General features: G+C 57.4%; 1 protein-coding gene across 4 annotated transcripts in view; it reads left to right on the forward strand.

The window, feature by feature from the left end:
- The window catches only part of FNIP2 (folliculin interacting protein 2), a 118,577-nt gene that overhangs the window by 83,200 nt on the left and 22,803 nt on the right, over positions 1–12,574 (forward strand). For all 4 annotated transcript variants that reach the window (XM_059922364.1, XM_059922361.1, XM_059922363.1 and 1 more), the window contains 6 exons: positions 1,016–1,217; positions 1,516–1,604; positions 3,772–3,918; positions 4,037–4,206; positions 8,958–10,092; positions 10,765–10,921. In XM_059922364.1, coding sequence (XP_059778347.1) covers positions 1,016–1,217; positions 1,516–1,604; positions 3,772–3,918; positions 4,037–4,206; positions 8,958–10,092; positions 10,765–10,921 — 1,900 coding nt within the window. The remainder of the gene's footprint in view (positions 1–1,015; positions 1,218–1,515; positions 1,605–3,771; positions 3,919–4,036; positions 4,207–8,957; positions 10,093–10,764; positions 10,922–12,574) is intronic.

Here is a 12,574-nt window from a genome sequence, read left to right on the forward strand (position 1 = left end):
GCTGCCTCAGGCCCCGTGAGCAGACGTGACCGTTAGGGTGTAGTTTGTAGTAAAGGAGGTGGAAGAGGTGGTGTCCCAAGCTTGGTGACAGACAAGGCTGAACGGTGGAGCCCGTGAGAAAGAGAAGGCACCCTGCTCGCCCACCATGTGCCAGGCTAGGCGCTTTCATTTGCAGTGTGATGTCCTTTGCTTTGGTGTCTTTGTAGGAAAAAACCAAACTAATTAAAAAATTTTTTTTCACTCTTGCGGTTAGCAGCTATGTGGTCACATGCTGGTTTTTCAGACTAGTTAAAGTAGAGACATGGATTGGCCGTATTTGTGAGGCTTACCCCTTACGACAAATTGCATACATATTCAGAGTTTATTGGCTTCTCTTGTCCTAGAAGCAGAGTCTCTGCAGAGAATCTTAAGTTGGTCGAGGATCTGACTGTAGCAAAAGAGAGGTGGGTCTTTCTGCCTGGGGGGTTTCCCAGAGAGTGTCCTCAGTCGCATGGCTTAATCTCAGCATTTATAGGAGTAACTTCATCTAATGGTTTTAATAACCTTGGGAAAGTAAGCCTCAGCTACTAGTAAATGTCCACACGTGATGCCCGGGTCACACAGAATACCACAGAGGACCATCTCTCCTCAGGTGTTCTTATCCATCGGTATCTGTCAGTCAAAACAAAGGGCCTGTGTTTTGAGCCAACGGGTGCTTCACACCCCTTCCTAAACGCGGCCAATCTGCTGTAACATAGTCCAAGGGAAAAGGACTAAGAGTCTTACAAGAGGGCCTTTGAAATTACTTTCAGTTCTCACTTAAGGTTCTTTTTGTGTTAGGCCAACCCTGAGCGTCAAGCGGAGGTTTTCATTTTCACCACGGAGTCTGATGCGGGAGGACGGCCTGGCGGTAGACACGCTCCGAGTTAGGACCGCGTGCCCGGGTCGGCCGTCAGGGTGTCGCCCCGGCGTTACGGTCCGTCCTCGGTGTGGTTCACTGACGCAGGGTGTCTCCTCAAACCCCTCCTCCTTCCAGGTCAACGGATGAGACGTTCAGCTTGGCCGAAGAAACCTGCAGTTCCAACCCGGCCATAGTGCGGAGGAAGAAGATCGCCATAAGCCTCATCTTTTCCCTGTGCGAGAAGGAGGAGGCCCAGGGGAACTTCCAGGACTTCTTCTTTTCTCATTTCCCCCTGTTTGAGTCCCACATGAACAGGCTGAAGAGTGCGATCGAAAAGGTACTCAGAATGCAGTCTGTTGTCACGTGGGGCTGTGAGGGTGGAGGGGTCTCTGTACCGGATCACTTTCCCAGGGCACGTAGATCGGCTGCAGCAGTGGTAGGAAGTTCCCTAGGCACACGGATGTCAGGTACCGGATCCTGATTGCTTTGGGAAAGGGAATTACTGCCCCCGACGACTTCGGTCGTGACTAGCTTGAGCGTGGGCTATAACATCGTCTCTTATGAATAAAGCCCAGTAGATGGTTACGAAGGAATTTCTTCTCCGCGTAATGTGGCTTGTTTTCTTTCCACCGAAGGCCATGATCTCGTGCAGGAAGATAGCGGAGTCAGGTCTCCGTGTCCAGTTTTATGTCAGCCGTCTGATGGAAGCTCTGGGGGAGTTCAGGTAAACTGGCAAGGTTTGGCAAACGCAACAGGGGAAATTGGTGAGTAGCGGTAGCAGCGGCCGTGGATCTCGGGATGCGTGGAGACCACAGCTCGGGAATGTTGGCGGCTGGCAGTTTATAGTCATTTTAGCAGCTCCTTCCTTTGAAGCTAAGGCCCAGTGGAGCAAAAAGTTTAAGCCACCAGCACTGAGTAATCCTCACGACTGCCAGATAGACGGTCCCTGATGTGATTGTTCCTAACAGAGTGAATGGAGAAAACTAATATTCATACGTCTCATGTCACCTCCCAAAAGCCCTAAGAGTAAGCACTCTTAGCCCATTTTACAGATGTGGAAACTGGAGGTTGAGATGCTTGTCCACAGCATAAGTGGGGAGAGTATGCATGTCAGGGAGGTTACACTCCAGTTTGCCAGGACAGCCCTATGTACACCCGGTGTCCTCCCGTGGGTGTCCTGGTCAGGACATTAAATTGCATGGTCACCCTAGCGTGTCCTCCCTGTCAGTTCCTAACTGTTGATCTCTGTACCCTGGAGACCGGTTTTCTGGAGGTCTTGCCCCTCGTGTCTGGGCTGTAGCTGGGATCCACGGTCACCATGCTGAGTGGGGCTGTTGCAGTGCTTCTTAGGGCCAGTTTCTGGGTGCGGAATGGAATCGCACTTCAAAGCCGTCACGAGCTAATTAAGAGTCCAACCGTTCCTCTCTAGCCCAGGGATAAAAATGTTTACGATTCTTAGAATGTTAGAACGTTTTTGTGATGCTTAAGGTAGAGGCTGGTGAACTCTACTGCTGCTTGGAGACAAATCCCCAGCCAGCCTTAGTTGAACCCCGGGTTATGTGTAAAGTACTCAAGTAGCACGTTAGTCCTTATCTGGGGATCGTTCAGACCCAAGTCGCACATTTGAGAACTAGTGTGAAGCTGTGTGTTTCGATGGCAGTGTGGTGACTAGCGAACCTTCTGTGGTTTGTGTGGGCAGCGCCGGGCGGGCTGTGGTCAGGCTCGAAGCTGGCTTGTGCTGGAGGGTCTGGACACTCATTTAATAGAAGGTCCAGAATCTGAAAGGACAGGACCTGAGGCCTCACTGTGGATAGACGGGTCTCATCCTCACCTCAGCGACCTGCCGCTCCAGAAACAGCGACAGGATCACGTGTTAGCGTTTGGAAACCTTGGTGTCAGTAAGCGAAGCCCACGTCCACGTAGCTGTCACTCGTCACTGCCGGCTGCTCAGCAGGTGCTCTGCCTTGTGCCAGGGCAGGATCCTGTGTGTCCCGGCTCTTTGATGCACACGGCCGGAAACTCAGGTCAGAACATGCCTCGTGTACCTCCATCCGGGAGGAGGCGGTGTCTCCTAGACGCAGAGGTGCCAGTGGAGATCCTAGGCTCGTTGGTGCGCTGCCTGGAAGGACCGCCGCGAGCCACGTGGCCTGGAGCAGAGTCCCTGGCACCCGGCGCGCTCACCCGGACCTTGTCATTCAGTGCGTGCGTGTCTCCCGCAAGGAGCTCCTTTACGCCTCCAGTTTCCTAATCCGTAAAGTGACACGGCCAGACTCGTCACTTTCCCTGACAGCTTACAGTTCTAAGAATTTGATTCTATTAGCCCGTGTAACAATCTAGTATGTAATATGGTGAAGAAGAGCCATTTATGTTCTTCTTTCATCTAAAGTGAATAGGGCGCTTTGGTTCAAAGAACGAAAGCACTAACCAGAAATTGGGAGACTTGAGTTGCCTCTGGTCACATTTTCAGTCTAGCATGTTCATTCTTTCTTCCTTTATTTTTTTCCTATGAAAATTGGCATAAATTCTGACACAAGGCATCGTGCAGATAAGTTTTTCTAAGGATGACTATTTTATGTCAGTGGTTAGTATACCTTTCCTGTAAAGGGTCTCTGCCCGACGGCTGCTCAGCTTTGCTGTCGTGCAAACGCAGCGACAGATAACAGGGAGATGATTGAGCATGGCTGTGTGCCGATAAAACTTTATTTATAAAAAAAAGGTCAGATTTGGCCTGTGCATCGTGTCCTAGTTTACCCCCCCTGTTTTATATTCTGCTTTGGATGCCTTAGGGGCTACTACCTAGATCCAGATGACTGTTTTCTTCTGGATTCCTTTACACAAAGATCATCCGCCGTGACATCTGTGACAGTTCCCGTGTACCTTCTCTTCTGTAGAGGGACCATCTGGCGCTTGTACTCTGTCCCGAGGATAGCCGAGCCCGTGTGGCTGGCCATGACGTCCAGCACCTTGGAGAAGACGCAGCTGTGCCAGCGCTTCCTCAAGGAGTTTACGCTCCTGATAGAGCAGATCAACAAGAACCAGTAAGCAGCGGCGCTCTGGAGCCTTGAATGCCACTTCCGAGGCTGGTGTACGCGCCGTAGGCGACAGGCCTCTTCCTGCATTGACTCACCCCGTTGTGTCTTCTCCCGTTTCTCCAAGGTTTTTTGCTGCCTTGCTGACCGCAGTCTTAACCTACCACCTGGCCTGGGTGCCCACCGTCATGCCCGTTGACCACCCTCCCATCAGAGCCTTCTCCGAGAAACGCACCTCTCAGCTGGTCAACACGCTGGCCAAGACACACCCGTACAACCCTCTCTGGGCGCAGCTGGGTCAGTACCGCGCGTGACCGTTCAGAGGCCATGTGGGACAGAATAGGAAAGACGGGGGCCTCTTCAGTTGCTATCCGCCATCCAGCCCGGCGATCCCCGGTTGTCGCTGGGCTGCAGGGAGCGGGGGACTGGCCCACGGATTCTGCCTGTAAAGCAGCCCCCGCCCTCCCCTCCCCCCCAACCCCAGAGCCTTGCTCTGCTCTTGAAAGCCGTGTCGGTCCGCAGCTGCTCCTCCAGTGGGGCTCCTTGACTTCGGCACCGTTGGCATTGGGGCCGGAAAATTCTTTGTTGGGTAGCGGGGAAGAGGACCGTCCCGTGCCTGGTCGGATGTTCAGCAGCGTCACTGGCCTCTGTTCACCAGCTGCCGGTGAAAACCCCTCTTCCAAAGTTGTGAGGATGACACATGCCTCCAGGCGATGCGGAATGTCCCCAGCGGGACAGGAGAGCCCCTGGCCGAGGACCACTGCCCTAGAGGGTGGACCGGATAGGAGGGAAGTCAGAGAGAAAAAGAGAGTAGCACGCTCTAGGTTGGCCGCCTTTTAAGTTTGAGCTGAGGTCAGAGCCCTTGTCTTTCTCTCCGTTGCCCCCTCAGCTGCTTCCTCCGAGCTTCGTGCTCAGGCCCGGCGCAGGGACCTGACGCGCCGCGTGGCTCCTCGTGCAGCGTGCGCTGGCGAGCCCGGGGCTCGGGGATGGGAGAGGCGCGCTCCAGGGCCTGTCACTTGGCCGAGTCTGCAGTGACCCGTCAGGCCTGCACGTCCGCTCTGCCCCAGGCCCCGTCCCTCTGCGGGACCCAGGGCCCGGTGACACGCAGCTCAGCCTTGGGCAGCCTGCTGCCCGGTGGGGGAGAAGGGCCGTGTTCGGGACGCCCCGATCACTCCCCCGCTGGGGTCAGCAGAAGCCCGCGAGGGACACAGTGCAGTGCAGAGGGTGAGGACGTGCGCAGGCGGCCGGACCAGACCCCAGCCTCCGGGGCAAGCGCCCGGACCCTCTGGGCCTCCGTCTCTCCGACTGTGAGACGGGTGGTGATGGCTCATGGCTGCCGAGGGAGTTCCACCGCTTGTACGTGAAGCCCCCCGTTACCGACACTGCTGTTGCAGATGTTGATACGGGGGAGGCACCAGGAGGGGGGCATGGGGGGAGGGGGCCTTCAAGGAAGACACACTTGAGGAATCGGTAGAAGGGCAGCATTTTCCAGAAAATAACGGCAGACCGGGGAATAGCGCAGCAATCTCGGGAAACAGCGTGTTGTAACAGTAGTGAAAGCTGCCTCCGTGAGCCAAGCGCTGTTCTGGGCGCTTTCTGCACGTGTTAATTAGTTAGACTCTCATTCTAACCCTGGTACTGCGTCCTCACCGTATCACAGATAATAAAGCTGTCTTTCCCTGTGCCCGGGGTCATGAGATACGGGAGGTAATGTGGTTAAAAAAAAGCCACAGGCCCTAACATTTATCACCTTAGCCATTTCTAAGTGTGCAGTTCGGAGTGTTAGGTCTGTTCACATCATCGCGCAAGCTCATCTTCATTTTGTAAAATTATACCCGTGCAAAACAAAGGCATCCACTCTAACATTAGTAGCTTCATCAGTCCTGGACTCCAAGGTTGCCTTCACGGTCAAGGTCCAGTAAGACTGTTACCTTAGTGATGCGTCCTGTGGAGTTCGGCTCTGAGGCAGCAGTGTTTCCATACACAGCTCTCCGCTTCCTACAGGTTAAACTGTTGTCAACTGTGTTTTAATAGCCTTCTTTGTTTTTACTTTTTCCCATGTATGATTTAGTTATTATAATGCACAACACCAAAAGTTAAATGCATTGCTAAAAACTGTCATTCTGAGTGGACTTTCCAAAGTGTTTTTTTTTTGCCAGATTTTGGGTATGTAAATCTCTTCTTCTTGATTAACACTGGGGCTGATTTAACACGAGTGTGTCATGAATTCCTGATGTGGCCGTGACACCCCGCAGCCATGGGCAGATGTGATCACGGGAGGTAACAGTAACGCTCTTAGTCAAGAAAGTTTTCTCAAACAGAAGTGCTTGTGCTGACATCAGACGACAGTTCTGAGTCGTTTCTCTGAAATCTCACATGGTTTCTCAGTCAGTTGCAAAAGTCTCAGAGATAAAGTTCTACTAGGCCTTCGCCTAGCCCCTTTTTTTTTTTTTAATTTATTTATTTATTTATGGCTGTGTTGGGTCTTCGTTTCTGTGTGCGGGCTTTCTCTAGTTGTGGCGAGCGGGGGCCACTCTTCATCGCGGTGCGCGGGCCTCTCACTATCGCGGCCTCTCTTGTTGCGGAGCACAGGCTCCAGACGCGCAGGCTCAGTAGTTGTGGCTCACGGGCCTAGTTGCTCCACGGCATGTGGGATCTTCCCGGACCAGGGCTCGAACCTGTGTCCCCTGCATTGGCAGGCAGATTCTCAACCACCGCGCCAGCAGGGAAGCCCCACCTAGTCCTTTTATAGAGAGGATTGTGTGATACCACTCCTGTCCTGCCCTTCACCTGTTCTCAGGAGTCTTACCCTGGAAACCCTCTCTAGAGGGGGCACCTGTGATGCGTGCTGTCCCTTTTCCCTCGGTCTTAAACCTGACAGTGTGATTAGTCCTGTCTAACAAATGCCTCTCCTCCTCCCGCCGGATGGAGCCCAACTTCCCGAGCTGTTCTTTGTAGCTGCTAACCATGCCTCCCCTGCCCTTTATTTAGCACCTTCTCGCGTTTTGATGCACTCCAGCCTCCTGATTACTCCTGGCATGCTTTCTGACTTAGGGTTGCTTACACAGATATGCAAATGAGGCAGGTCCATGCGAGACACTCAGCACTGTGCTTGCACAGTCAGTCAGTGTTGGCTTTTTGTTGTAACTGTCAGTAATACTTTTATCAACATATGGAAGGTGCGACTTACCCAGTGTCGCCGTCAGGTTTTATCACATGCGATAACTTTCATAGGCACTGGGCAGACCCTTGTGATGAGGAGCCTGACACGTCTGCCTTTCTTCTTCCACCTGTAAGCCAGGTGCTCGTGCTGCATTTGCCGGCTTTTAATCAGCGTGTCAGGATATAAGTTATGGGGCATTTTTCTCCAGTAGGGTTTTCATGTGAAGTAATAGAAAAAAAATGAGATTCATTATTCATGAGCAGGTGATTTTCTTCTTGTTAATCAAATTGATTCTTCTTGGTGCCTGTGTGTATTGAGCGGACCATTTCATTAAGCGTTTTGAATTGATTCACTTGCACTTTCTGTTCAGAGATCCCGGAATTTCACCCCAGGGCCTTTTGTCCTGGGATTCTTCAAAAAGATCTCACCATTCTAGTTTCCAAGATAAATTATTTGGTTTGGTCGCATATTCAGGGCTCTGGCTTTAGCCTTACCTTGGGGAGATGGGATCAGCCAGCCCACTGAGCTGCCTGGAAAGGCCCAGGAAGCACCTCGAGGGACTGTGTACACAGCACTGCACCCTCCGTACACTGGCACTGCACTGCCCCCAGTATACACCAGCACTGCACCCTCCGTACACTGGCACTGCACTGCCCCCAATATACACCCACACTGCACCCAGCATACGCCAGCACTGCACCCTCTGTGCACTGGCACCGCACTGCCCCCAGTATACGCCAGCACTGCACCCTCCGTACACTGGCACCGCACTGCCCCCAGTATACACCAGCACTGCACCCTCCGTACACTGGCACTGCACTGCCCCCAGTATACACCAGCACTGCACCCTCCGTACACTGGCACCGCACTGCCCCCAATATACACCCACACTGCACCCAGTATACACCAGCACTGCCCCCTCTGTGCACTGGCACCGCACTGCCCCCAGTATACGCCAGCACTGCCCCCTCCGTACACTGGCACCACACTGCCCCCAGTATACACCCACACTGCACCCAGTATACGACGCCAGCACTGCACCCTCCGTACACTGGCACCGCACTGCCCCCAGTATACACCCACACTGCACCCTCTGTACACTGGCACCGCACTGCCCCCAGTATACACCAGCACTGCACCCTCCGTACACTGGCTCCGCACTGCCCCCAGTATACACCAGCACTGCACCCTCCGTACACTGGCACCGCACTGCCCCCAGTATACACCAGCACTGCACCCTCCGTACCCTGGCACCGCACTGCCCCCAGTATACACCCACACTGCACCCAGTATACACCAGCACTGCCCCCTCTGTGCACTGGCACCGCACTGCCCCCAGTATACGCCAGCACTGCACCCTCCGTGCACTGGCACCGCACTGCCCCCAGTATACACCCACACTGCACCCAGCATACGCCAGCACTGCACCCTCTGTGCACTGGCACCGCACTGCCCCCAGTATACGCCGGCACTGCACCCTCCGTACACTGGCACCGCACTGCCCCCAGTATACACCCACACTGCACCCAGCATACGCCAGCACTGCACCCTCCGTGCACTGGCACCGCACTGCCCCCAGTATACACCCACACTGCACCCAGCATACGCCAGCACTGCACCCTCTGTGCACTGCACCCGATACACACGGGCACTGCACCTGAGCACCCAGAACAGGGCTGATCCTGGCAGGCCTTCCAGGCAGACGTTACGTTGCAGAGGAAAACTGAAAGATGGTCCTTCTAGGAATTACCCTTGTGCCTCAGCCAGGCGTGTGAAGAAGCGATGCTGCCCTGGGAATAGGTCACCTGTATCCCTCCTGTTCGGGCTGACACAGCCTTGGCACGCTCACCCAGACGACTTGTCTCTCTGTCCGCTTTGCCTCTAGGCGACCTTTACGGGGCCATCGGCTCTCCGGTGCGACTGACGCGCACGGTGGTGCTGGGGAAGCAGAAGGATCTGGTGCAGCGCATACTCTACGTGCTGACCTACTTCCTGCGGTGCTCGGAGCTGCAGGAGAACCAGCTGACGTGGGGCGGGAGCTGGGGGCCGGGCGAGCGGGCGCTGCCCGGCGGCAGCATCACCACGGCCCTGGAGAGGGGCGAGGTGGAGGAGTCCGAGTACGTGGTGGTCACGGTCAGGAGCGAGCCCGCCCTCCTGCCGCCCAGCCTGCCCGCGACGGCGGCCGAGGGGCCGCACGCTGACACCGGGGACCTCTGTCCCCAACTCGCCGGACAAGGAGGCCGGGGCCCGGAGCACAGCGCCGCGGCCCACAGCATCCGGAGACCTCGGGGCGCGTCGTGCGGGGACGACGAGAGTACGAAGGAGGCGCCCCGCGGCGGCTCCGCCAGACCCCCCAGCGGCGCGGGTGCGTGCGTGGGGCCGGCCGGCGGGGAGGAGCCGGGAGGGGAGACGCCCAAGAAGCGGCCCGAGCGCTCGGCGGCCAGGCCCTGCCCTGAGGGCCGTCCCTGGGACAGGCCCCCCCGGGAGAAGGTCACCTTCCACATCGGGAGCTCCGTGTCTCCGGACTCGGACTTTGAAAGTCGCACCAAAGCGATGGAGGAGCGGCTGCGGGCCTGCAGGTGTGCGGAGCCAGCGCGCCGAGCCCCGGCCGGGCCCGAGGCGGCCCGGGAGGCCCGGGACCGGCGGGCTCCGAGGTGCTCCCGGGGCCCCGAGGCATCTGCGGGGGCCCGCGGCGTCAGGACCGGGGCCGCCCAGGAGGCTGCGGAGTCGCCCGGCGCACCTGCCGCCCGGGGCGCACCTGCCGAGCCCGCGCGCGCGCCAGGGGAGCCGTGGGGTCGGGGCGGGGAGCACGCGGACGGGCCTGCGCGGAGCGGGTGCGCGGCCGCCGGCTTCAGGGCGGAAGGAGGCCTCCCCCGGAACGAGAGCTCGGACAGCGCCCTCGGCGACAGTGACGACGACGCGTGTGCGCCGGCCTCGCCGGACCTGGGCCCCGGCAGCGACGGTGACAGTGAGCCTGACCGGCCCGAAGGGGCGCCGGAGGTGGAGCTGCCGCTGCCCAGGTAAGGCCGGCGTGGCGGGGGGTAGGGGGGCGGGGGGGGCGGGGAGGGGACAGGCCGGGGAGGTGCTGTCGGTCCAGCCGGCACCCACCGGCACCGCTGCTGCGGGCTGCCGCAGGGCAGGGTTCTGCTCTCCGAGCGTTAGTGCCCCCAGACCGGCCTGCCCTTCCTCAGCGCAGCTCTGAGCCAGGAGCTGGCGGTGCCTTTGCAGCCCCGGGGACACTGGGGGACGCTGAGGGGCGCGGCGGCGGTGGGAGCGGGGGTGTCATCTTCCGTCGCCCCTGTGGCCGCGGACACGCAGCCTGCGAGGTGGTGGGTGACATCCTGCGGGTCTCTCCCGCCTGCCGGTCAGAGCAGCTTGACGCGCTCAGGAAAAGCCCCTCTTCCTGAGGCTCCGTCCGTTGACGCTTGGTCCGTGAAGCAGTACCTAGAGAGTCCTTCTGTCCTTCCGCTGTCCTGGCTGCGCTCTGAGCAGGTGCGCTGAGTTCCTCAAGCCAGACTCGGCCAGGACCCCCTCACCACGCACACGGACTTCCCCTCCACCTCCTGGAGGATTTGTGACTCGAACCGCCCCGAATCCGTTCTTCTCACCTGGGTGCCCGGGGCTTTGTTCCGGCGGCAGTGCCAGAAGGCAGCGCGTTTTCGCGTGGGTTCTGACGGCCGGTGTCACCTTAGGTCTCAGAGCATCAGCAGCCCGAACGTGAGAAACTTCGGCCGCTCCCTCCTGGCGGGTTACTGCCCCACGTACATGCCGGACCTGGTGCTTCACGGGACCAGCAGCGATGAGAAGCTGAAGCAGTGCCTGGCGGCCGACCTGGCCCACACAGTGCAGGCGAGTGATGCCAGCCGGCGCCTCGGGCTGCTGCCCGGGCCGGGGGGCGGCCAGGGGTGTGCTTGGCCACGGGTGCGATCGAGGGATTGTCGCTGGAGCTGCCGGCAGGGTTGCAGGGACCCGCGGGGCTGGTGAGCCAGCCGGGGCTTAGCGGCAGCTGGAGGCTGTGAGCACACCGGGCGGGCAGCAGTGGGGGAGGGAGGGGGCTTCCTGGCTGCAGGAGCACGGCCGGGCCGGGGACCCCACCTCTCTCTCCTGCAGCCTCTGAGCTCTCGTGGTGCCCCCCGCTGGCTGAGCCCAGCCGGAAGCCACAGAGCAAGGTCGCAGCTGATGCAGACGCGGTCCCAGGGCCCACGGAGGTCACCTCCCGAGCCCCTCCCGAGCCCCCCCCCCCCGAGCAAAGGGTGGATCTGGGGGCGGGTGGGTGGGGCAGACAGAACAGTCAGCACAGATGGTGACAATGGTGTGCCTTCACGGGGAGGACCAAAAAGATGTCACATATGGTTTGCCTTTTAGCCGCTCCTTGCAAGATCCTAGAAGTAATTTATTTTAACTGATTTGTCATTAAGTTCGCTTTGATGGCTGCATGAGAATGACTGTACAGAGATTAACAAGTCTTTCTGGAAGACTGCCTTGTGTCTGCTGCTAAGCGCTTCTCCGCTCTCTGCAGCGTGACAGGACCTGAGCAGCGATGGAAATGATGTCGATCTGACAGGCCTGTTTTCAATTGAGGTGCTCTTGGACAGATGTGCAAAAATAGCTGTTTTGCGTTGGAAACATACTGTATCTTGGGCAATAGGGAAAGTCCTCATCGCATTAGGAAAATTGAAACTTGGCTAGTTACCTGTCTCCTCGCCCAACAAATCCTTTTGGAGGGTGGACAGAAGGCAGTGGGTACTGCCTTTGACCTTGAGCTTTTCCTCTGCGAAGACCAAACGTCCAGCAGGCACAGGCCAAGCAGGCTGGAGGTGTTGGTGTGAAATGGGAGGAAAAGCCCGGGGGTGAAGCAGATGCGCTCACCCCCCTGAACGGGGAGGGAGGGAGATGGGGAGAGGGCGGCCTGAGGCTGGGGGTCCGCCCGGTGTGGGCGTTGGTACCACGATCCTGACCCGCCCTGCTTTGTGCTTGGCCGTCACCCTCCCCAGGCTGGCGCTGGAAGGAAGCAGTGCCATTAATATTCTGTCTTCATAGTTGTCACGAGCACTGTGTCCTTGCCTGTCACCTCAGAGGCCCGCACGTCGGTGACCTCGGAGAAAGGAGATGCCCTCCTTGGACAATGCTCTTTCGGGGTCGGCTGAACCACGCGTGGAGGCTCAGTGGTTCTAGGGCCATGCATGTGTTTAGTGCCCGCCCCACTGTGGACACGCCATCTATCGACTGGTAGCCCGTCTTGCCCTTATTATCTGCAAAACCATACGCGACGCTTTTTATGTCTTCCATAGGCTGACAAGTTCAGAGGTTTGTGTATTAGGTTTTCATGGTGACCATCTAGCTCTCTAATTCTCATATTTAGGAAAACAAAGCCATGTTTCCTCTGTTTGTACTCTTAAAGACGTGTCATCTCTCATTTTCTCTTCCTTGCAGAAGTAGTGTTTTCACACTGCAGCTGTTCTCACCTCTGTAGACTGTGCAGTCAGCCTGAGAGATGGAAAG

The sequence above is a fragment of the Balaenoptera ricei genome, chromosome 5 (genome assembly GCF_028023285.1).
Source record: "Balaenoptera ricei isolate mBalRic1 chromosome 5, mBalRic1.hap2, whole genome shotgun sequence".
Classification (NCBI taxonomy): Eukaryota; Metazoa; Chordata; class Mammalia; order Artiodactyla; family Balaenopteridae; genus Balaenoptera; species Balaenoptera ricei.